General features: G+C 45.8%; 1 protein-coding gene, 1 long non-coding RNA gene and 1 other non-coding gene across 6 annotated transcripts in view; 1 reads left to right on the top strand and 2 right to left on the bottom strand.

Annotated features, from left to right (window-relative positions):
• The window catches only part of LOC111756869 (uncharacterized), a 39224-nt gene extending 34925 nt beyond the window's left edge, over window positions 1-4299 (bottom strand). For 2 of the 4 annotated variants that reach the window (XR_010043548.1, XR_010043532.1), the window contains exons 1-2: window positions 4060-4299; window positions 3766-3875 (exon numbers count right to left, since the gene is read on the bottom strand). This is a non-coding gene — a long non-coding RNA (uncharacterized LOC111756869). The remainder of the gene's footprint in view (window positions 1-3765; window positions 3876-4059) is intronic. The other 2 variants (XR_010043530.1, XR_010043540.1) reach the window with 1 other exon arrangement.
• Window positions 545-681, top strand: LOC111756885 (small nucleolar RNA SNORA2/SNORA34 family). The gene has a single exon (XR_002791272.1). It is a non-coding gene; the product is annotated as a small nucleolar RNA SNORA2/SNORA34 family (small nucleolar RNA).
• A 7207-nt stretch (window positions 4300-11506) lies between the features above and the next one.
• On the bottom strand, window positions 11507-20019 carry LOC134473316 (syncytin-1-like). The gene is made up of 2 exons (XM_063237456.1): window positions 19520-20019; window positions 11507-14239 (listed from the first exon to the last, which is right to left on the bottom strand). Exon 2 carries the CDS (start codon window positions 14125-14127, stop codon window positions 12328-12330), a length of 1800 nt encoding a protein of 599 aa, XP_063093526.1. The 5' UTR covers window positions 14128-14239; window positions 19520-20019; the 3' UTR covers window positions 11507-12327.
• Between the last annotated feature and the right edge of the window lie 2160 nt (window positions 20020-22179).

Raw genomic sequence — 22179 nt, 5'->3', positions numbered from 1 at the left:
TTGGACTTTCTGATGTACTTTACTAACAATTCTTTTTTTCGTGGGAAGGGGATACCAGGAGTTGAACTCAGGACATGACACTTGCTAGGCAGGTGCTGTGCCACTGAGCTATATAACCCTGGCCCCAGTAACAATCTTTTTAACTTTGCATTTTAGCTTTTCAATCTAAAAATGAATTTTAATTGGAGAAACCAAAAATAAATTGACAGGATTGAAATGCAATTTCAATTGTTGCAGTTGCTGGTCCCAGATTTTCTTTGCAGGAAGACAGGTTTTACACAGAAAATTAATCTGACACACACCGGGGTATACTTGGGGCAAAAAAGACACTGGAACTTTGCCACCCCAAAGTATGGAATATGTACATACAAATCCACAGGATTTAAAGCTCTCTGTGTATTCAGTATTTGCTTCTTTTTGGTAGTATGGGTTGTTAAGGGATAAAGTTACTACATCTAGCTTTGCAAGTCTTAATTTCCTTTTATCTTCAATTTCTAAAATTCTGCAGCAGCCTGCACCAAAAATGATTCAGAATGTGCCATACCTGGCCCTGAATCAAGGCCAGCAGCTTCCTGATGCTGTTGGTTTCAAACAGGAGCCTAAAGAAATGTCTTTCTATGGTCTGTTGGCCATTTCAGAACTTGAGCAGTGAAATGGTCAGTTCATTAGAAAGAAACAGCTTGAAGCAACCCCTCCACCCCTGGTGAGTGGCTGTGAGTGGGCAGGCTCCAGTGGCCCAGGACAGGAGCCTCCAGTGATTACTGGGATCCTCACTATGCTGGGACCTGGAGCCCTGGGAAACCAAGCAACCCCTCCCCACCTGCCTGATTGTTACGTTGAACCTCCATATACATGAAAGTGTGGTCAACTATTTTGAAGAGAATGAGAGACTCTACCATAGCCATTAGTGACTTTCCTATTGTCTGGTTTTGAAGACCTTAAACAATTTCCTCATTCTGTTCAGATCAGTTTTATGTTATGTTGTTTTGATGAATTCTCTGTATGTGAAGACATGGATAGCTATTTGGAAGAAAACAAGAGACAATATGATAGTGAAGATCTCAGGCTGTCTAGCTTTGAAATTTATATCTCTTTCATTGCTTTCTTATGTCCTATTTTGTTCTGTTATGTTGTGTTTAGTTTTATCCCCTTTAAAATTAAAAAAAACAAAAACAAAAACAAAAAACAACCCAAACCCAGGAATGTGCTGTTCCAGTCACACTACAGGCTGTATTTATTTATTTATTGCTTTTTTTTTTTTGTACTGGGAATCGAACTCATGACCTTACTTGACAGGCAGGCGCTTAACACTGCTGAATTAAATCCCCAGCCCCATTTTTTATTGTTTTTGTGATAAAATTTTATTTGTATTTTTATTGTAGCTCACATTGAAATATATTTCTTTTTTTAAAATTCATTTTATTGTAAGATAGAAAAAATGAAGCAGCAGAAAAAGAAAAAGAGGAGGAGGAGAAGGAAGAAGAACAAGAGGAAGGAGAAAAAGCTGAAGGATAAACACTATAGCAAAATTTTAAATGACATCCATGGGGTAACAATGGTACATGCATTGCACATTGTCATCCCCAAATCATTCACAAGACAACTGTACCGGCCATATTTATAGTCAGATAGAAGGAAAGGACACGCAGGAAACGGAAGTGACGTGCAGGAAACGGAAGTGGCACAGGGAGAAGGCTGGATTTCTGCCGGCCCCGCCTTATTCGCACAGGGTTGGAGCTGCTGTCTGCCTGTGATTGGCAGAAGCTCTCCTCCAATCTTGGCTGAACAGGGCTGTTTGGTACAAGGGCAAGTTCCTGGGTTAGGTTTTCCTTTTTTTTTTACCAAGAGGACCCACAGATACTTCAGGTCAAAATTAGTTTGCTTGAAGAGTGTAATCTATTTGTATTGCCATTTTTAGAACTATCAAAACTAGATTTTTTTCTGTTTTCCCTATTATCTGAGTTAACTTGTTCAACAAACACATTATTATGCATTAATATCACCAGGCGAAGCCCAAGGAAGGTAAAAATAAACATAGACTCTCTTGTCAAAACCTCACATAAACTTTGTCGGGAAGACAGATTTCTAAACAGATCGTTTTTAATAAAGATGTGTGAGGGTGGAAGGTATGTAAGTGGGAGATTATAAACAAAAGACATAGACATGAGAAATGGCCAAGGTGCTGAGGCTGTGTTTGTGTACTATATCAGGTGTGAGATAAAATGTTAAACAACTTTAGGGGGATATAATTCACAGGTTCTATAATTCATCCTTTCAAGGTGCATAGAAAATGATTTTTAGCATACATATTCAATTGTACATTCTCCCTCAATCTAGTTTTTGAACATTGTAAAATATATTTTTGAAAGATGTTAAAATGTATTATAAATAATTTAAATTTAATTAATTTTTAGTATAGAAGAAATATTCAAGAAGCATGTTAGGCTAACTGCCTAACAGCTGTTATGAATTATTTAGCATGTTTCAAAGACAGTTACAAATTTATTCTCTTTTATATTACTGCTGGCTGGATAGATTGACTTAAAAGTTTTCCAATTATCATAACATTTCTCACCTAATAAAAATGGAATCTATCCTAGTAACAAGTTTTATAAACTTGCATAGGTCTACAGTAGTGTTTATCTTTTGTAGAAGAGGAAATTATTTAGTGGGCAATGTACAAAATTATCAAAAAGAAACTGTAAATCTAATAATAGCACAATTTAATGACAAAGATATCTATTAATTAAAATTATAACCTCATATTGGTTAAGAATTTTTGGGGTCAGGGATTTAGCTCATGGTGTAAGTGCCTGCTTGGCAAACGTGAGGTCGTGAGTTTGATTCCTGGCACCAAATAATTAAATAAATAAATGAGAATTTTCATTATTAGGACCTTCTGGCTTAAATTAGTTTACATGGGCTGGGGATTTAGCTTAGCAGGCAGGCACTTATGCTGTGAGCTAAACCCCCAGTCTATGTATCTATAACTTTAAATTCCATTGTTTTGAAGCAGAAATTTCAAAAAACACGTATAAATGTACTATGTCTGAGTTAACCCCATGTCTTTTTATCTAATGCAAAAGTAAGCAGTTTAAGGCCTTTGTTTAAGGATTTTATTTCTTTAGTCAAATTTCTAAGTAGAAATTTGAAAAGTTATACTTAGATTATTTCAAGCCAAACTAATTGATAAGTAAGTCTCAGAATACAATTTTGGAACAGTACAGAACTTAGTTGTGTTTCAAGAAAGAGAGGCATATTAGGATACTTCAAAAACAATGAGAATTTGAAAATAAACTTTTGAGATTAATTCTGTCATACATCATTTAAATAACATTGTTAAATGAGGAAATTCATGTATATCCGAATGTATTTACAGGGATGTCAAGTGAATCATAAAAATTCTGTGACTCTGCTGTGAAAGTTTTTCTTGTTACCCAGTAGCTAGGTTGTCAGCAAGAATGGATTAACTGAAAAAGATTAAATAAAAAAGTATAAGTAAAATGTGTTTATACAAATTAGTTCACTCATAAATTTTTATTATATATTATATATATTAGATATATGTAAAACAAATATTTGAGTAACTGAAAAATTATAATATAAGAACATGCTACTATTTTTTTTGTGGATTTTTAGTTTTTCAGGCTTGGTGCTGAGGACTGAACCCAGGCCTTCCAGCTTGCTAGGCAAGCATTCCACCACGGAGCCAAATCCCAGCCCCAAGAACATATTACTATTATTAAAACAATTTTTATTGCTCACAATATGCTGGCTTCAGTGGTGAACACCTGTAACTCCAGCTACTGAGAAAGCTGAGGCAGGAGTCTTCTGAGTTCAAGTCCAGCTCTGGGCAGCAGAATAAGACTCTTGCTCTGAATTAAATAAATAAATAGATAGATAAACAATTCTACAATAAATTTCCTGAAGACATCTTGTTATGAAATATATCAAACGATTTATTTTAATGACTCCTGTACTTTAATCAGTTTCGTAGTAAGACATAGCAGCAGCAAAATGTCAGGATATGGATACAAGAGTATCCTGGAGTTCATGTACCTGCAATGCTTTGGCTTGTAGTCTCACCACCTGTGAGCGAGGACCTCCAGTGGTGTGACGCTCTGGGACTCCCGCTGTGGTATCGCTTGCTTATTCTGCATTGAAAAACGCTTTGCTTGATCCATGATGCTGTGGAAATGCCATACCTAGAACTCAGCAGATCGGTCCACATCGCTTACAGAATCATGACTTGGCTTGTGGAGGGAGCTCTGCTCAGAACTGCACCCTCCCTACAGTTTTCAGACTGAAGGCACCACCAGGGAAAGACAAACACCCGCTTTGTGCTTCATTCTGAAACAGCTGTGAACATTTCGCCTGTGTTTTCCAGTACACAATATGCTTACTCATGGTGCCATGAGATGGGATTTTAGAGGGTATGTAGAACAATTATTTTGTTTCAATAATTACTTCAGTCTCATGTGTTAGAAACCAATGGCCATCCCAGCTCCTTTTACTTCAGAATCATTGTTCCATGGGATACTATTAAAGTAGTATTTCATTTTAAGAAAAGAAAGACTCAATTTATAGGCAAATATTGTTAGTGTAGCCAGTTCATTCTCACACAGAAAAATATATGAAAAGTGAAGTTTAGCAGAATGAGTTCCTGCTTTAATTATTGTTATAGTTGATACAGTGTATCAACTTGAGTTTAGAAATTTAATTAAGTGACTCAGCAAGGAGCCAGGATCCTTACTTTGTAAATATCCTCATCCTGTGCAAGAGGAGGGCACAGAGGTTCTGTGATTGCTACACCTGCCCTAGTGGGTGGTAACCTGCTTCCTCCTAACAGAGGAAAAGAGGTTTGCTTTCTCCTCGCCCCTTTTAGCTCTGGCCACTTTTTCTGGCTGCTGCCTTTAAGTGTTGCCCCTGTGCCAATGCCACTCTGCCGTGGAGCCAGCTGATAATAAAGCGCTACCTCCACGAACTATAAGCTAAATAAACCTTTTCTTCTTTCCTTTGGGGTTCTGGGTATTTTGTTCTAGCAACAAGGGAAAAGTAACCAAGATAACTGATATCCACAGTGGACACACACACACACACACACACACACACACACCAGACCGTGTGTAATCTTTCCCTTCCGGACAGCGAGAGGTTAGCAGAGAAGGATGCTCATTGTCCTGTACTGAACTTATTGTACACTTCCTTTTAATCAGAGTTTTCCTGTCTCAGAAACTGGGGACACAGGATGAAAGCAGATTGGTGCGGGTGGAATCCACGTGGCCTAACAAGAAATTCCTTCGTGCCAGCAGAAGACCTTGGCTTGTTCTGCAAATCCTAATGAACGGTGAGTCCGCAGGGAAGACGCTGGGCGGAAAGTCTTGGCGGATGCTGGTGAAGCCCTCACGGCAGCAGTTCCCTCCTGATGAGCTTCCTCACTCAGCGGACTCTTAAGACAACAGGTTATTTTTATTGTTCTGGTTCCACACCGCTTCCTTAGCCGCACACGAAGGGAGTTTAGACACGGGTCTGCGTGAGCATCCTTCCTGCTTTGGCCGCCACAGTGTCTTCATGTTTACCCAGACAGTTGTCACAGACATCAGCTCTCCTTCACGCAGGATTTCCTTGCTTTCTCCCATTAACTGATTGAAAATGAAAGACTATTAAACTAGAAATTAGGCGTTTAGTAAAATATCAATTTTGTGTAAAGCACGCAATTCAGCGGGTTTCATGGTTACAGAGCCAGCCAAGACCAGAACTGCCTGATTCAGGTAGCCGGAGTCACCTCACTGCACCGTCATGTAAGTGAACCGCATTCACTGATTTGTGAAGTTGTTTTCTTCTCAGTGAGCGCTCGGGGCTGTGTAACTTATCAGTTTCAGATGCTGAATGTTAAATGACCTGAGCAGGTCAGTGAATGCCTGCAAACAAGGAAACTCCCACAATACAGAAATTGTAGGAATACGTCTTGGTTAGACGGGAGGACGCCGTGGGATGCTGGGCCCTCTGCATGCTCGTGATGGCTCACGGTAATGTGTCGTGTATTTCAAAATGCCCGAGGGAAAGGGTTTTAAATGTTCTTCCCACAAAGCAGTGATAACTGATCGAAATGAGAGATAGCCAATCAGCCTGATTTGATCATTCTACAATGAATGTGTGTAACACAATACCACTTGTAACCCATAAGTGGACACAACTGTTATCTTTTGTCAATTAAAATAACTTAAGAAGCAAATTGAAAGAAAAAGTATAAAAACAGAAGGCTACTGGGCCTCCCCTTGGTTTTTAGTCTGCTTCTTATTAGAGTTAGATGTAAATTCTAAGGACTAAATATATGAAATGCCAGAAAGATTACAGTAAATTTGTATAAAATATAAGAAAGCAAACCATATTTTCATATTGCACCTAATTTAGGAGAATGGAAACATAATCAAGGAAAGCAGTGATTACATTGGAGGATGGGGACATCTTAAAGCAAGAATCCAGTAGAGAAAAAACATGGCATAGAATAAATTAATGGAAATTATAATGAGTGCTCATGTACAATTTGCTTAGGGAATAATTTTGGCAGATTAATGAAGAGTAACTTGCTTTTAAACAGGAGGAGAATAAACCATATTCTTGCTTTCTGATCTCTGGTAGTATTGCTATTTTAGTACGATGTCACCAAAATAGAAAAATGGTAACCTTGAAATTATAGCAATTATTTATGTCGATTACAGGACAAAGTATAATTTTCCACTGTTGGAAAACAGATCCTGTGGACTCCCTGTACTGTGTTCTGCCATTTGGCTGGCAGGTAGTTCCTATAGAATTACAAGGACAACTTTGATCCACAGTCCAAAACAGTGCATTGCTTTACGTTCATGTTTGACGTGCATGCTAATTTCATTTCCTGTGATTTTCTGTGCTGGGTATCTGTCGTGCCTGAGACAGCGATGGCTGAAAAGAACAAGCACCACTTTGCTTGCTCACAAGTTTGGGTTTGGCCTCGGCCTGGGTGAGCAGTGCTGCCCAGGTCTCTCGTGGGAGGGCTCTGAGGTGCACAGGCTCATCGCACAGATTCTGGTCCCCAGCACGGAAGAACTCTGTAGGCATCTTTCTGTTCCCTTTAAGGTGCTGTATGCTGCTTTTCCACGGTGGCCAGAGCAAGCATCTCTCCTGGCAAGGCCAGCAGAGTTTACATGGCTTTTTTTTAACCTGGCCTCCAAGCATCATGGTACTGTCACTCTCTTGACCGCATTCTGTCTGAAGGGACATTGACAGAGCCCAAACAGTTTTGAGGGGGGCATCGGCTGTACTTTCTGATGGAACGACTGTTTGCTGGGCTGTGCGTGTCTCCCATGGGGTAGTGTATTTCTGTCCATCTTTCAGTTGATATTTACATACCTTGCCCCCAGCTTACTCTCAGCACACAAGCCACAGGCAGACTCTGGGGCAGGCCGCTGTTGTATGTGAGGATCATGGTTCACTTAAAACTTTTGCTCTAATATTAAACATAACTTTTTATTTTTCTGTTACAGTTTGAAAGGTACTTTGCATACCTTGTGGAATGGCCCATTGGGTAGGCACACATACATGTTCATCAACATTTGTAAGAATAATGTTTTCCTTTCCAAAAGCATGAGATCTGTGGAAGACTACTTTGAAAACTAAGTTATGGTGTATCCTTTTATAAATATAATAACTGAAAGAGCCAAGAGAAGAATTAACACACTGCCCTGTTGAGTAAAGGAGCTACGTTCATTCACAGACCAAACTGCTTACCTTTGTGTTGAATAAATAAAGCATGTTAGAAGCTTGTAAAGTATGAAAATAAAGATGCAGCTATTTCCTTAAGTATATAACTAGATCAATAATTTCCACCCTTTGGGATGTGATTTCAAAACAGTTTTTGATGTTTTGCTTCGATATAGTGTGCTTTTAAAAACTTTTATTACCTTTTCTTTCTTTTATTAAAAGTTATCTAGATAATTGTGATTCATCAAATGCAGAAGTGAAAAGTACAATAAGAATTTACCTAAATACAAGGTTTCAGTTTCATCTTACACTTACATTTTTGGCAGTCTAGTTCTAAGAAACTATGAGGGGAAAATAATCAGTCTCTCTGGTGTAGGGGAAAATGTAACCCTCAACCTGCTAATATGCCAAGTTTATCTTCCCTGAAATTGAAGAATTCTAAGAACAATGGCAGTTAAGAGTAAGAAAAAATCTGTTGAGAGTTACAGATCCTGGGTGACAGGGGGGGACTGAGACTGAGTTGCCAAGGAGCCCATGTTTCTGAAAATGTTGTATAGTGCAAAATATTTTATAATTACAAAAATTACGAGGTGGATACAACATGGCTCAATACAATTATCAGCCAATACGATTATAAGTATAGTTGTGTTACGGTTTGTGTCTGGATGTCCCCCCCCAAAGCCTCATGCAGTTATGAGGCAGGCTTCTAGAATTTATGATTGATTCATGGCCCAATGCTAGGATTATGGGTGTGAGTGCTATACCCGCCCCAGGATGGGTGACTTACATTACAATATAAGGAACAGAAACAGACTTCTTTGCAGGATCCTTCCCTTTTGCTCTTGTTGCCTCTGCTGCCTTCTGTTGCCATGAACTCTTTCCTCTGCCACGTGCCACCCTGCCTTGGAGCCAGCTGAGTATGGACTGAAACCTCCACAAACTGTGAGCTAAATAAACCTTTCTTTCCTTAACTTTGGGTGTTGGTATTTTGTCTCCGCAATGAGAGAAAACCAACCAACATGAGCTGCCTAGGTAATATTGATCCAGTGAGAAAGCAGGTCACATAGCAAGAGTACAGGGAAAGAACAAAGACATTTTTAGCAAGAAATGGGTTGGGAGGTACTGATCACCCAGCTGGGCGACTGATATCTGTCTAGACTTCATTGGATCAGGTGATACCAAGTATAGTATAATCTCAAAGTATGGTTTATCACTTGGGAGGGGTCTTTGTCTTGAGGCTTGGCCTTCAACTGATGTGCCTCCAGCCATAGCTGTGATGGATTCTCATCTTGTGCTCTGATTCTCTCAGGCCCAGCCCTGTCTCACTGCCCAGAATATTTCTGCCTGACCTAGCTGTCTATAATAGTTCTTTTGTTTTGTGTTCACATAGTCGCTAGCATGACTCAAGTTTTGGAAACTAAGCAAGTATTTTAAAGTAGGCATTTTTCTTCAGTTACCTGAGAAGCGAGTAATAACACCAGCTTCCCTGGATATAAACGCTGCATTCATGTTAATAACCAGAGTGAAGAAAGAAAGTAAGTGATGGTGATGTTTTCACACTTTCCCCATTTTCTCTAGATTCTGTGAGCAGCTGACTATTAATAGGCCAGTAAGGTGTGTGTGTGTGTGTGTGTGTGTGTGTGTGTGTGTGTGTTGGTCTGGTTTCGGAGAGAGAGTCTCACTGTACATTCTAGGTCTCACCGTGTTAGGCTGCTCCTACCTCAGCCTCATGAGTGCTGAGATCATGTGTGTCCCTGTCCTCCTGTCCTGGCTGCGAGACCATCTGCAGGTCAGGGCCCACCCTCTTTAGAGTAGAGGCACCAAGGATGATTGCATTTCAAAGGCTTGGCTCCTTGGTCCTTCAGAAAGACCTTGATGAGCTGTGATCTTTACATGTCAAAGAAATGGAGAGAGGATTTCAGGACTCCAGGAAACAGGTCAGAGCCCACAGTCTGGAAGAAGCCTTCTGCAATTTGGAGGAGACAGGGAGCAGAAAAGGCCCTTGCAGGTGAATTCCTCGCTGGATCCTCAGCAGAGCTGCCTGGGGCTCAGCCCCCTCTCCCAGTCTCTTTCTGGGGTCCCCGCAGGCAGCATCAGCCAGCGGATCTCCTGTTCTGGGATGGCACAGCTGCATTTCCTGCAGGTGACATCTTATCCCTAGACCCTTGTCCCCTCCTCCTGAGCCCCTGGGAGCTCCCTATTAGCCACACCAAGAGAAAGGTTCCTTCTAGTCTGGAGCAAAGCCCCAGGGATCAGTCCCTGTTGTGTGCTGAGGTTGCTGCTAACTAGGTCCCTTTCCACTCTCACTAAGAATGCTCTCGCAGGGGCTTCTGGGCCAACCTTGGCACCTGTCTGGTCTGGAAGTCCTCAGCTAGCCTTACCAAGTGCTGGCAGCCCACCCATCAGCCCCAGGAGGATGTGGCTGGAGTTCTCCAGCCACAGAGCCAAGGAACTCCTGGGCTGCTACAGAGCCCTGCAGGAGACCAGCAGATGCCCCAGCTCCCGTGGCCTGGCAGTCAGGGCTCTGAACCTCTGGTCTGCAGGAAATGCAGCTGGACACAGTTAGGGGACCTTTTTGTATCCTAGGGCCTGACTTTCACGGAGGAAGCCAAGAGAGGCTGGCAGGTGGCTGTTGTGGAAGCCCTATTCCCTATTGTCCTGCTCCTAGGAGGATGTCACCACCCAGCCTCCCTGGCAGGAGTGGGATCGGAACCAGAAAACCAAATCACTCATCTGTGCCCACCCTCCCTCACCAGAGCCACACCTCTGCCCTGACAGAGGGTGAAGGGCCAGACGTCAAGGCGTGGTGTTCCTCTGTTGCCTCTACGGCACGGAAGAGACTGATTTGCTTCTTTCTATTCAAGCAAGGAGGTCTCTTATGCCAAAGCCCACACCTGGCAGTGCCACTCTCACCTGCCTGACCTCCCCAGGCTCTGCCCTCCCTCACTGAGGCTTTGGAGGTGTGCGACAGACAGAAATGCCTGCAGCGCCTGCTGAGAAGTGTCCTGATAACATTTCCTTTTACTATTTTTAGTCCTGTCAGAGAGGCTCCACGCTGAAAGTGACGAGGAAAAGTAAGAAAAGGGTAAAAGAAAAAAGAAAACGAAAGTCGAGTGGCTCGAGTGGCCTTCTGGTTTCCCAGGTTCCCTGGCTGATGCCTCAGTTTTGCAAAAAGCTGTGTTGGCCGGAGCCACGTAACCACAGCAGTCACCCCTGAACAACACCCACGTCATAATGTCCGCTCGGGGTGGGCCTTCGTTAGGAAGCACAAAGATCTAAAACAGACACGGGCGTATCCCAGGTGGGGTACTCAGCACAGTGAATGCATCGGCACTCCGTATACTGATCTGTAAGTGTGGAAGGGAATCCTTCATGGACGTTGCAAATCATTCTTAAGTGTGCATATAACAACAAAGACAGACACAAGTTCTTTCAAAAGCTAATATGATGAGAGGACCCCACCCTGTTACCATAATCAAAGTGCTAAAATAAACGAAAGAGAAGAGGAAACATAGACCTAAATCCATGAACCTGGGACGTTGATCATGGCAGACAGTCTCCCAAAGCAGCTGAAAATCTTAGATTACTGTTATAACAACTGGTGATGCAGATGGGGACAGTCAGTCTTAGTGCATGCCATGACCGGATTTCAGGCAGCTTAAAATTGTCAGATTACATAGAGAAAGTAAAACTTTATAACTTTTGGAAGAAATACAGAAACTTTTTCTATAGCACGTTAGAGAAGACTGTGTCGATGTCGCTCCTGGCCTGCAGGAAGAACACGCGACAGATTCTGACAGTGTGCAACCTTGCCTTTATTTGTCTCCACGTGGGCCCCGCGAGGCCTCCTCTCTGCCACCAGCCCTTTCTCGCCGGTGGACTTTCTCTATCTCTCTTTGTGCTTCCTCTCGTGGCGGGAAAGGCATTCACTTTTATAGGGCAACAGTAGCCAATCAGTTCAAAGCGCGCGATGCGGGCTGACTGGCTAACATCAGCTGTTGCTAGGCAGACTATCTTACAGAGCGGGTTGTTTAAGTCGCCAGCACAATCAGGGGGCAGGAAGCAGGCGCCAACTTGACTCACTCAATGGGAGGGGCAATCTAGCTCAGGCTCCGCCCCCACCCACAGGCCCTACGTCCGCCAAGTAAGGCGACCGGTGTCGGCGGCTCCCAACATCTCCCCCTATTTTATTTACTTTGAATGAATGTATGCATCGCAGCCCGCCCTGGATCGAGTGCAGAGGCTTATGCCCTGTGTTGAGGCCCACCGTAGGCCCTTGGCTTGGACCCTGGTCGGCCGTCCCCGGGTCCACCAAGGCCTTGAGACCCTCGTCCTTTTTCCAGGGCCAGGAGTGAACTGGACGGAACCTGGATGCACATAGGCATGCACTCATGCCCCTCCGTGCGATCCCCTCGGAGAGACATCTAGATCTGGGCAGATTCTAGTAATCCAGCGGCTTTCGTGCAGTATGGGGTAGGGCCTGGCTTAGGTCGAGTCGTGCTGGGGAGGCACGCTCTTACCCGTCATTGACTCACCTACCCTGCTGTGTAGTGTCAATAGGGAAGGAGTGCGGAAGACCCGCCACATCTAGACCCGGTCGTAGGCCAGTCGAGCAAGCCATGCGTAAGCCTGGGGGTCATTGTGCCCATCACGGGCTGCTGCCAGGGCTGCATGGGCAACCAGGCGTACTTGACGCCGGGCCGCCGCAAGGCGCCCATTAATAAATGATGTGACCCATCGGAGCAAGCATGGTCCTATAAGTAAGAGCAGAAGCAAGGAGCACAGGGGACCTAACAATGGTAAAATATAGGGGAGCAAGCCATTCCAGGCTCCCCAAAAGGGGTTGTCTTGTAGTTCTTTTCTTCTCTTTTCTAGGTCTTCTTGCAGTTTCTTTAATCGGTCTCGAACGATTCCGGACTTGTTGGCATAAAAGCAGCATCTTTCCTGTAAGGCAATACAGATACCTCCCCTCTCTACAGTGAGTAGATCTAGGCCCCTTCTATTCTGCAGAACAACCTCTGCAAGGGAATCAATTTGATCTTGTATCTCCTGAAGGGTTCTCTCAACTATAGACATGTCTTCTATCAATTGCTTAGATAACTGAGTATATTTGGTTAATGAAACTCCTAGGCCCGCAGTCCCAGCGGCCAGGGCTCCAGTTATCCCCAGACCAGCCAAGAGAGGTAAAATCAGTACATCTCTCTTATGTCTTTTTATAAAGGTGTCCACAGCTGGGATGGGCATGGGTTGGTCCCCAGGGACAATACCAATGTCAGGCAACAAGTAAGCTAGGCCACATAGGCCGGTCCAATTACTGGGCAGGTAGGTATAAGCATGACCATTGCCGCAAGCAAATACTTTGCCAAAGGGGGCACATAGCGGCGAGCTACTACTTACATTGGTTATGGACTCACACGAGGCGACTGCCAGCGCTCCAACAACAATATCATAACTATTATTTTGTGGGTACTTTTGGAAACAGGATGCATTAAACTGTCCCATAAACTGGACCCGAAATGGAGGCCCATGTGAGCAATTATAGGGTGTGCTATAATTGTAAGGTTCACTTTCATAGTCTCTAAACGGCATGGCCAGCGGCCATGATTCTCCCATCATCATACACAGCCAACAATCGGAGGCCAGCCCTGGGTCAGTAAGATTGAGTGCTTTGTGGGTAGCCTCTAATATGGATTCAGTAGCGGGATCAAGGTTAATGCCTCGGGATTTTGGGCGTAGGAGTGGATGGTAATTGACTTCAGGGAACGGATTTAATTGTTCCCATCGCTCGATGACCTGTTCCTGCCGGTACTGGTCTTGGACCCCTCCACCATCAGAGATGTGAACGGGAGCGGTCATAGACCAACAGACCGTTTCTCCAACCTCTCCATTACAACCCGACTGCATGAATGGAGAACTGCCTACAGCAGCGGGAATATGGTTAGGGGCAACAGGGCTTTTAGTTGTAGTTAGTGTTGCCATCCAATAGGTTGTACTCTTAAGTTTGCATTGTTTTGTCTCTGTATAGCATGTAACATGCATGGATTCCTCAAACTTAGTGCAGGGACATGTGGCGAGATCACCAGGCCCTGAGGGACTCACCTTAGGCTTAAGTATGCACTGATAGGATGGTTGACTAAATCCTCCTGCAGTGGAGGGGTACACAACTGAGAATGCTGTTTTATCCCCACAATCGGTCCCTGGTCCTTTTTTGGCGCTAGGTGGTATACTGCTTACCGTGCCACCTCCGCAATCGCACGGACTGCCAAGAAGGCTCGTGCGAAGATCTATTCCAGAAGCGGGGCCCCCCAGCCCCGCATGTACCATACTTATCCTGAGGAGTACTAGGACAACGCCCCCAACGAAAAAAGCAGCCTTTTTCGGGTTCATCTGGCTGTCAGGCCTGCTGCTGGTCTCCGGCAGGACAGGATTAGTCTTCAGTCGAAGGGCTTGTCCAACGCGTCAGTCTTTCTGGGACCCACAATGGTTCTCGTCCCGGTTCCTGCGGGAAAACACAAACCGCACCTCGGTTCCAGCTGACTACCGGATCCGGGCCCATCCATTGTCCCGTCAGGACATCTTTCCATTTTACCCATCCCTTATTGCTAGGAGATGGATTACAATGCTCCATAGCCGGGGGGTGGTTGTTATTGTTCAGGTTTAAAAAATTGTATGTGAATAGTGCCATGGATAGCCGTGCCTTTGGGGGCAGGCCCTGGCCTACTCCCCCTTTTTGTTTACATAAGATTTCTTTGAGGCTTTTATGAGCTCTTTCAATAATTCCTTGGCCTTGAGGATTATATGGGATACCATGTTTTAAGTGTACTTCCATAGTCTTACAGAACTCATTGAAGGCTTTTCCTGTATAGGCTGGTCCGTTGTCTGTCTTTAATATTTTGGGCTTGCCCCACGCGGCCCAAGCCGCTAAGCAGTGATTGATCACATTAGATACTTTTTCACCTGTCTCTGCAGTTGCGAATATAATATGAGAACAGGTGTCCGTGGAGACATGGACATACTTAAGAGATCCAAATTCTGTCATGTGTGTGACATCCATTTGCCAAATATCGCCAGGGATCAACCCTCTGGGGTTAACCCCCATTGATATGGCAGGCGTGTGTGTGGCGCATGAGCCGCACAGTCGCACGATGTCCCGCGCGTCAGCCCTGGAGATGCGGTACTGGTTGGCTAGCGTCCTGGCATTGACATGGAATTTGTCATGGAACTGACGGGCTTGCTCTATTGGAGATAACATATTGAAAATCCATAACGGGCGAGTGGCCGCGTCAGCAGCCGCATTGCCCTGTACCATGGGCCCTGGTAGGTGTGTATGTGCTCTTATGTGAGTGATGTATATTTTGTTGTGTCTATTTATGAGCAATGTCTGGATAGACAAAAACAAGTTAGTTACTTTGGAGGTTGGTTTAATTGGGCCTGCAGTCTCAAGGACCTGCATGGCATTGACAACATATTTTGAATCAGAAACAATATTAAGGGCCCCTGGGAACTTCTCGAGGACGGTTTGTACAATTTGTAACTCTACCACCTGTGGTTGATCTGGTTCAAACTGTATGTTAACTGGAGGCATGCCTGAGACCACATAGGCCCCTATCCCGGTTTTTGACCCATCAGTATAGACTGTTGTTGCAGGAGTAAGGGGTGCAGGGGCGGTGATTTTTGGAAATATCACCGGATGTTGAGTAATAAACTGTAGTATAGGGTCCTTAGGGAACTGATTGTCTATCTCCCCAAGAAATACACATCTCAGGATGGCCCAAGTATCTATGCAAGCAGTCAGAATTTTTATTTGAGAAGCGGTATAAGGCACCCGAATAGCGTGAGGCGTGGAGCCAAAATGCTGGATGGCTCTACTATGTGCCTCCAGAGCCAGAGAAGCAACTGCTTCCGGGTAATGTTCAATAATCTTGGCAGGTGAAACCTTAGGGTGCACCCACAGAAGTGGTCCTTTCTGCCAAATCACTGCCGTGGGCTGGGAACTGGTCTGCAACAAGCAGACCTCAAAAGGCTGTTCTGGGTCAATTCTCTGTAATGTAGCTTTGCTTAGGGCCTCTTCTATCTTCTTTAGAGCAACTCTGGCTTCTGGGGTGAACTCTCTAGGGGAGGCAATATCCGGATCCCCTCTCAGGAGATCAAACAGGGGCTTTAAGTCCGAATTAGGGATGTGCAAGTAAGGTCTGATCCAATTTATATCTCCCAGTAACTTTTGCATGTCATTTAGGGTTGTAAGATTATCTGTTCTGATGGTTACCTTCTGTGGAGAAATCGATGTAGGGGAGACTTTGGTACCCAAGTAAGTCACTATGTCTCCTCCTTGAATCTTGTCAGGGGCAATATGTAAATTAGCCTTTCTCAGGGCCTTGACCAGTTGGCCTAGCATATCCTCTAACCTATTTATGTCCTTCGCACTGATCAGCAGATCATCCATGTAATGAATGCACCTAACTCTGGGGAAGGCTTTGCGTAGGGGGGCCAGTAGGGAATCAAGGTAAATCTGACACATAGTGGGACTGTTGGCCATACCTTGGGGCAGCGTTATCCACTCGTATCTGAGATCAGGGCTTTCTTGGTTAATGGTGGGTAAGGTAAAGGCGAACCTATGGGTGTCCTCTGGATGCAGGGGGATTGAGAAGAAACAGTCTCTAAGATCTATAACATAAACTGGCCAGGACTGAGGGATGGCTGAGAGAGCTGGCAGCCCCCTCTGGACCGCCCCCAGGGGCTGCATCTGCGCGTTGACCGCCCTTAGATCATGGAGCAGCCTCCACTTACCTGATTTCTTTCTAATAACAAAAACAGGGGTATTCCAAGGGGAGGTTGATGGCTTTATGTGCCCTGCCTGAAGCTGGGTTTTGACTATCTCGGTTAATGCTAAAAGCTTCTCCTTGGGTAGGGGCCACTGAGGTACCCAAACCGGATTCAGGGACTTCCAAGTGATCTTAATTGGAGTAGGCAGGAGAACTTCCTCAGCGGCCCCTAGGAAAAACCCAGCCCGTGTCTACCTTCCCTTTTTTCTACAGGTACGGGAGATGTCCGGCCCTGCAGGGCAGAGCCCAGGCCCTTGCCGGGGACATATCCCTGATTCTTAAGTATACCCTTGGCTTGGGGAGAGCAGGTGGATGTAAGAGTGACATCCATCTGAGTGAGGATGTCTCTTCCCCACAAAGATACCGGCAGCTGTAGAACAAAAGGTTGAAAATGTCCTTGGTGACCCTCCTCATCACACCAAGGCAGGGTCACGGCACTAACCTGGGGGGCAGCCACCATCCCCAACCCTTGGAGTGTGTTATCAGCTGTATTGGTGGGCCAGCTAGAAGGCCAGTCCCTCTTGGAGACAATGGAGCGGTCTGCCCCTGTATCCAGGAGTCCTGTTATATTTCTACCATTAACCCTGAGCGAGAGCATGGGTCTTTTATCAAGAGTCATATGAAGTCCTTCAAAAATTTCTCCAGAGGAGCCAAAACCCTGATCCCCTCTAACCCGTTGTCTAGACTGGAATCTCTCATGGAGACTGGGGAGCAATAAAAGTTGTGCTATCTTATCCCCCTCATTAATCACCATGGTCCCTACATGAGATTGGACCATAATCTTAATGTTTCCTGTGTAGTCTGAGTCTATAACCCCAGGGAGCACGGTAAGGCCCCGGAGGGCTGTGGAGGACCGTCCAATCACTAAACCAACTGACTTTTCAGGTAGCGGTCCTTTGAAGGTGGTCCCGACCACCTGAACGCCCATATCGGGCGCTAATAGGAGTCTGGAGGCGACACAGAGGTCCACGCCTGCTGACCCAGGGGTAGCCCTTGTGGAGGGCTGCCACCTTGTGTTGTCCTGTCTAGGGGGCGGGGGCCCGTCCGTAAGGAGGGCCCCCTCTGGCCGTTTTTTGGCTCCTGAATCCCCCTGCCACTAATACGGTTTCCCTGGGCATCAAAAACTGATCTGCAATCTTTCGCTTTGTGTGTTCCCTTCCTGCATCGTTCGCACACGCCTATTGGCCCTTCCCGTGTATTAACACTGTGCGGACAGTCTCTCCTAATATGCCCTGGTTCCCCGCAGCCAAAACATCCTTTGGGCTTACGATCTCGCTTAGGTCCAGAAGCATCCTTAGCTTGTGCTGTCGCGGCTACAAAGGCCGCCGCAAGCTTTGCTGCAGTCATCTGCCCTCCAATCTCCCTACAAATCCTAATCCAAGCATTGAGATCCTTGTTTTTATGCGGGGCAAGAGCCGCTTTGCACTCTGTTGTGCATTGTTCAAAAATGAGTTGTTTGATCAGGGGCTTTGCCACCTCTTGGTCTGAAAAAACTTTATCGCCCGCGTCTTGCATCCTAGCCACGAAATCAACAAATGGCTCTGTGGCACCCTGCACTATCTTTGAAAGGCATAATGAGGCCGCCCCCGCACCGTTCACCTGTTTCCATGCGCGGAGCCCAATATTAGAGATTTGGTCATACACCTCATTGGGGAACTGAGTTTGGTCATCCCTATATTTACCTGAGCCCTGGAGCATATCTTCGTTCCACCTTGCATGCCCCCTGCTAACATTCTTTTCTGCTTGCTCGATGGCAAACTCGGCATACCAGGCTCGCCAATCAAGATAACTACCCGAAGGAAGGCATGCCTTGGCTAGCTGCATCCAATCACCTGGTGTAAGAGGCTGAGAGGCAAGATTCTCTAGCATAGCTATAGTATAAGGAGCTGTGGGCCCGAAGGTTGTGACAGCGCTTTTTAATTCTCTAATCTGTTTTATTTCAAACGGTTCCCAAACATTGCGCCCTTGGCCTGGGGCCATTTGCACAGGATATACTCCATAAAGACCGTAATCCATTCCTTGCATCGGTGGATCCCCTCCGGGCCATCGTTCACCCCTCCATAACCGCCCATGAAAATATCGTCCGCCCCGCGGCGCAGCGTCATAAGACGGCGGTCGCGACAGAGTGGAACGGGGCGTCACTTCCTGTGCCGGCTGAGAGAAGGGAGGGTTCCCTGTAGCGGCCTCTCGGCGGGGAGCCGCTTCTGGAAAAGAGCTCCAGGGCGGGGCGGATGGCTCTCTGTCTCCTCCCCGCCAGAGAGCGCTCAGGGGCCCTTTCTCCTCTCTCTGCTTTTCCCGGGTGGCGCACGCACACAATTCCAATTCACGGCGCAACTCGGCATAGGGGTTTTTGGCCTCTCGGCTTCCTGCCCCACCTTCTGGTTCCTCCTCGCTATCTAAGTCGAAGGACTCTAGAGCTTGGGTGTCCTCTATCTTTCCCTGGATTTTTTCCCCTTGGACAGATCCCTCCCGAGAGCATTCCGACTTTGCCTGCTCAAAAGCCTTGCGTGCGTCTATGATTTCCGCGTCTCTAACTGCTGACGGGAACCCCTTCCCCTCCCCTTCAAGGCACGCATGTATCATTTCCCACAGGGGGCGAATAGCCGGCGAAATATCCCCTTCCAGTTCCGCCGAGGCGAGGTCCCCGCCTAACTTCTCCCATGACGGCAGGTTTAAATGCCCCGTGGTAAAAACCAGGGAGCTACCCTATCTACCTCTGCTATGAATAGTTCCAGTGTTTTTTGACCTACCCTGAGGTCTCTAGCTTTTAAAAGCTTTCTAAGGGCCTTTACCAAGGGCCGCGCCTCCGCGCTCGGTAAATTACCCATCTCTAACCTCTAAGGGCTGTAACTCACCGCGTGTGACTTAAAGAACCCGTCACCTACGCGTGAGCCTGAGGGGAGTCTAAAAGCCCTGTAGGTGCGCGCCACCCAGAGCCCAGGCTTATCCCCACTCACCTGTCCGGCAGCACCACGCTGGAGCGTTGCACACCACCGCCGTGTCTCGGGGTTGATCAGTCCCCGTGCGGGTCACCAAATGTCGATGTCGCTCCTGGCCTGCAGGAAGAACACGCGACAGATTCTGACAGTGTGCAACCTTGCCTTTATTTGTCTCCACGTGGGCCCCGCGAGGCCTCCTCTCTGCCACCAGCCCTTTCTCGCCGGTGGACTTTCTCTATCTCTCTTTGTGCTTCCTCTCGTGGCGGGAAAGGCATTCACTTTTATAGGGCAACAGTAGCCAATCAGTTCAAAGCGCGCGATGCGGGCTGACTGGCTAACATCAGCTGTTGCTAGGCAGACTATCTTACAGAGCGGGTTGTTTAAGTCGCCAGCACAATCAGGGGGCAGGAAGCAGGCGCCAACTTGACTCACTCAATGGGAGGGGCAATCTAGCTCAGGCTCCGCCCCCACCCACAGGCCCTACGTCCGCCAAGTAAGGCGACCGGTGTCGGCGGCTCCCAACAAGACTGACTTTCATTTTCCCTCTCTTTTCTCTCTCTCTCTCTCTCTCTCTCTCTCTCTCTCTCTCTCTCTGTCTCTCTTCCTCTCTCTTTGAAGGGTCTCACTCTGCAGTCCAGGCTGGCCTGGAACTCCCGGTGATCCTCCTGCCTCTGCCTCCCAAGGGCTAGGATTACAGGCCTGTGCCACCACACTCTGCCTAAGGGAGGTTTTCTTGAAATCCCAAAGCAAAAACCACTTAAATGTTGTGCATTACATGTACGACATGTTTTCTTCTAATTGATACAATTTTGAGTTCTTGAACCGATGATTGGTAGATGAATGTGTCCCCTTCAGAATAATTTATTTATACTTAAGACTTGCACTTTTCTTTTTATAGCCTTTGTTTAAAATCTTTTAAAAATTTACCATAACAAAAGAGGGTGTTAAATGTTCAAAGGAAAGCTACAGGCTTCAAGAAGCTATAGTCAACACATGCAATTAATAAAAGCTTAATGACGTCATCAAACCTACAAAAATAAAAACTACAAAAGAAAATCTACCTTTGGAAATTACTGAATAACTAGCAAATCAATGAAAAGTGTTAGCTGTCAGAAATAATTAGGATATAAAAAGTAGCAAAGCACACTTATCACACTTACCACACTGAGGCAAAGATGAGCTTCCCATCAGCTGCCCGAGGGTTAGGACGGAGGTACCTGCTGAGTAGCAGCCTGGCCGATACTCAGCGAGGCTGCAGCAGCAGGTGGAGTCCAGCGCGGGGCTCTGGGGCAGTGTCTGCGGGCACCAAGAGATCAGCCGTGCCCCTCGCTCGCTTGCTGCAGTTTGGCATTTTCAGCTCAAAGTAAATGTAACATTAAACAGCCAAGCTGTGACCCCCAGGGAATGTTTAGGTTTAAGAAAGGATTTTGATAAAGACACCCTGCCTTGAGTCGCCCCAGACCCTGCTCCTTGCTTCCCGTGCATTTATCCCACCACTTGCCGCTCTGCAGCGGTTCCCGAGTCCTCTTCCCTGAGTGTCTTCAGCTGTGCTGTCACGGCTGACTCAGATACCACTTTTTGTGATCATGTTGGGTTCATGGCACAGCCGGAGGTCTCAACGTGCCATAGCTGGTGGATGAGGAAACACTGTGAAGTTTTTACCAGCCTGGCTTTCCGCTGGATGGTACTTGGAAGCAGTATTCACCAGTTTTGATCACGTCTCTTAAGGACACTCATGAAGTTTCCTTGCCGCTGTTGCACTGGTCGGAGGACCACACTTGGCGACCACGAGTTTTGGCGGAGGGGCCTTCCCACAGAGTGCACGGAGAGGAGGGTAGAACTGTGGGGCCCTGGAAAGCAATACTCAACAACAGGCACATTCGTGCGGGGCGCCTGTCAGTTAATGCGGCCGTGTGGCAGCCACACTGAGGGACTTTTGTTTTGAATAAGAGAATCAGAATTCACACATGAGTTCATACAGCACAGTGTAGGCACTGACAAATCTCACCAAGCCTTGATAGGCAACATCACCAACCTGAATTTTACAATGTAGTGGCACCCATGGTAACTGAAGCAAAAAGCATTTTGAAGTTCAGGCTCCAATGTTCTCTATAACATATAGCATACACACGCGTATATGCTTAGAAATCTATATTGGCCTCCAAAGTAAATTTTATATCTGATATAATAGCAAAGAGATACACAGCAAGAAATTTAAGTAGGATTTAAAAACCGAGATCCAAATTTTAGCATCGTATTAGCTTCACTGCTAAATGAATTTCGGTTTTATTTCCACTTAACTAAATGACTCTCTGGCCGTCTGTGTCCTTGAGGGATTAAATGTGAATTAGAAGTCCTCCATGGCTTTCCATCCAAACCCATTAAGGGACATTTAGCCTGGAGAGATTCTCTTACCTCTGACATTGCCTAATGGGCTTTCCCTGTTATCGGAGGCTGCATGACTTAAACCTGATTTGCCAGAAGAAGCTGCTCTGTGGATTTTTCTTTTCTTGATGGCATTTTCACGTCTGAAACTCTTCATCTGATGTTGAATAGAACCCATGTACCTACTGATTTATCTGTAATGGGAGCAGTTTTAATTGATATTACAATAGTTTTTTAAAGTGACATTTTGTTTGATGAGTATTTTTTCCTCTAAAAATTAGGTTAACAAGTTC

Source organism: Cavia porcellus, unplaced genomic scaffold (genome assembly GCF_034190915.1).
Source record: "Cavia porcellus strain 051 isolate PalLab524CR breed Dunkin Hartley unplaced genomic scaffold, mCavPor4.1 scaffold_2, whole genome shotgun sequence".
Taxonomy (NCBI): domain Eukaryota; kingdom Metazoa; phylum Chordata; class Mammalia; order Rodentia; family Caviidae; genus Cavia; species Cavia porcellus.
This window is presented reverse-complemented; position numbering and strand designations above follow the sequence as displayed.

What these genes read in the sequence shown, in the direction of transcription:
- LOC134473316 (XM_063237456.1), bottom strand. Translation starts at nt 14,127, where the DNA reads ATGAACCCGAAAAAGGCTGCTTTTTTCGTTGGGGGCGTTGTCCTAGTA.